The sequence below is a fragment of the Rhodamnia argentea genome, chromosome 5 (genome assembly GCF_020921035.1).
Source record: "Rhodamnia argentea isolate NSW1041297 chromosome 5, ASM2092103v1, whole genome shotgun sequence".
In the NCBI taxonomy this organism is placed as follows: domain Eukaryota; kingdom Viridiplantae; phylum Streptophyta; class Magnoliopsida; order Myrtales; family Myrtaceae; genus Rhodamnia; species Rhodamnia argentea.
This window is the reverse complement of record NC_063154.1, coordinates 6731013-6733135: the sequence shown is the minus strand read 5'-3', so window position 1 is coordinate 6733135 and position 2123 is coordinate 6731013. Positions and strand designations below refer to the sequence as shown.

The window sequence follows — 2123 nt, the reverse complement described above, 5'->3', positions numbered from 1 at the left end:
CTGATTTAGCACGTGGGTTGAAAAAGGGTTTATCTTGGACCCACTAAATTTGCCCTCTCTTTTTTTTTTTTTCCACCCTATTTTGATTCATATTTCATAACCAAGATAACTCGTTTAGAAACTTGCTATAATAAATATGATTTTTTCTCTTTTTTTAATTCATAGTTTTTTTTCAATAAATATGAGTTAAAATATGGATACGTGACGTACTTTAGATCTTCCTCGTATATTTGACGCAAAAAAACAAAAAAAAATCTTCCTCATGTGTACTATACTGTTCGCTAGAATCCATTAATAGAATTTTTTTTTTTTTGGTTCAAAATCTGTCAATAAAATTGAGCTATAGCACAAATGCTTCTCACTCTATTCTCCGGTAAAAGTTTGCCTGGACCACCGCGGTCCTAAAGTCAAATATCTGGTTAGCCCCACACATTAAAGGATGGCGCGGCTCACGCGATCTACGACAAAAGAGTGGATACAAAATGTTCCGACGCGAATAGGTTCAATCAAACTATCTTGACCCATTTCAACACAATGTAAATCTAATGACTCGTACTCAATTTGATCAGTATTGTTGAAACACTTTTACATGTGGCCCCCAATATAGGAAAGCTCACGTTCAAACTGTTGTAAGAGTACATAGTACATAAGCGCGAGATCAAGCGATGGCGAGAGAGAACTTAGAAAGAGTCGTCGAGGTGGGTTGAATCTACATAAGTTGTAAACTCATTTGACTCGTTTAACACACACACACAATATGTTTAAAACCCATTTAATCGTATACTAACTAACACATATAACAACTTAGCTCATCGTATAGAGAATTGATTATGTAACGGTTTTTGGATGACCGTTTCTTTTTTCAAAAAAGTAAATAAATATTAATTAAGAATTATTATGGGATTTATTTTTAAAAAAAATTTATGGCTATATTATTTTATCATTTAATGTTGAATATAATACGCACTTAAAAATCTATTTATAATCTGTCACGTCACTTAACATTCCCTTTCAGCATATGAGTTATGATGTCCGTCCAACATTACTCTATTTTCCCAATCCATCACCGTGCGATCTCCGTCTATAAAAACCACGCGCATTGCATCTTCAACGACAGAAGTGACCACTGACCCCCATCCCTGCTTAAGCTTCCCTCTGAACCATGTCTTCTTCACTCACCTTCACTCTCTCTCCCCTCGCCCTCCTCGCCGCGCTCTTCGCGATCTCCTCCTTCCTCGCTCGCAGCGTCCCCAAGCTCCTCCCTCTCTCCGCCGCCGCCGCAGATCGCCTGTCCGCCCTCGTCGGGCCGCTCAAATGGGCCTTCGACTGCTCCCTGAGGTCCTCCGTCCTCGGCCACTCGCCCGGCCATGGCGAGCCAGGAGCTTTCGGAGTGGCCCGCGGACTCGGCACGGCCCGGTACGGCGGCGCAACGCCCGCGGAGTGCGCGGTGTGCCTGTGCGAGGTCGGGGTTGGAGAAGAGGTGAGGGAGCTGGAGTGCTGCGACCATGTGTTCCACAGGACCTGCTTGGACCGGTGGCTCAGCTACAAGAACGCGACGTGCCCTCTGTGCCGCAGGTTCGTGGCTCGCCGGACGAGCGTGAGCGTCGTCACCGAGTTCGGAGCGGAGGTCATATCCTTGGCGTTCTGCGACCTCGGCTCCGGCGGCGACCGCGAGGAGTGGTGGCTACGATGACTGCGGGTGTCCGTCCGCGGCACGCGAACCTCTCGGAGATGACTTCTGAAGCTATTACTCCACGTGGACTTCAGACAAAGATTAACATGTTCCTAGATTAATCTCTGTCATTCTAAGTTATGGAAAGCAATGTACGCTTGCGGCTTCGGCTCATGAAAATATACTTCCGATGAACTGTTTGCGAACAGATGAAGCATCCCACCTACCATACAATCTGATTTACTTATTCAAGCCTTGCCCATCTTAAGCATGAGAAAGGAAAAACGGCTTGCTCAAAAGCCCAGAACGTTTCGAATGGAAAAAAGAAAAAAGAAAACATTTGGTCCGGTCCGTTCTCGAATTTTTTTGAGATAGAGCGCAACAATATATCAATGTAAGTACATCTTCACTTTCTATAAGATTTCTTCTGCAAAATGTGGAAGTGATGTGT

At 44.3% G+C, this 2123-nt stretch overlaps 1 protein-coding gene across 1 annotated transcript; it reads left to right on the top strand.

The window, feature by feature from the left end:
* The first annotated feature begins 1133 nt into the window (after nucleotides 1-1133).
* Nucleotides 1134-1880, top strand: LOC115752751 (E3 ubiquitin-protein ligase Os03g0188200-like). The gene has a single exon (XM_030691096.2). The coding sequence runs from the start codon at nucleotides 1163-1165 to the stop codon at nucleotides 1691-1693; it is 531 nt and encodes a 176-aa protein (XP_030546956.1). The 5' UTR covers nucleotides 1134-1162; the 3' UTR covers nucleotides 1694-1880.
* The last annotated feature ends 243 nt before the right edge of the window (nucleotides 1881-2123 follow it).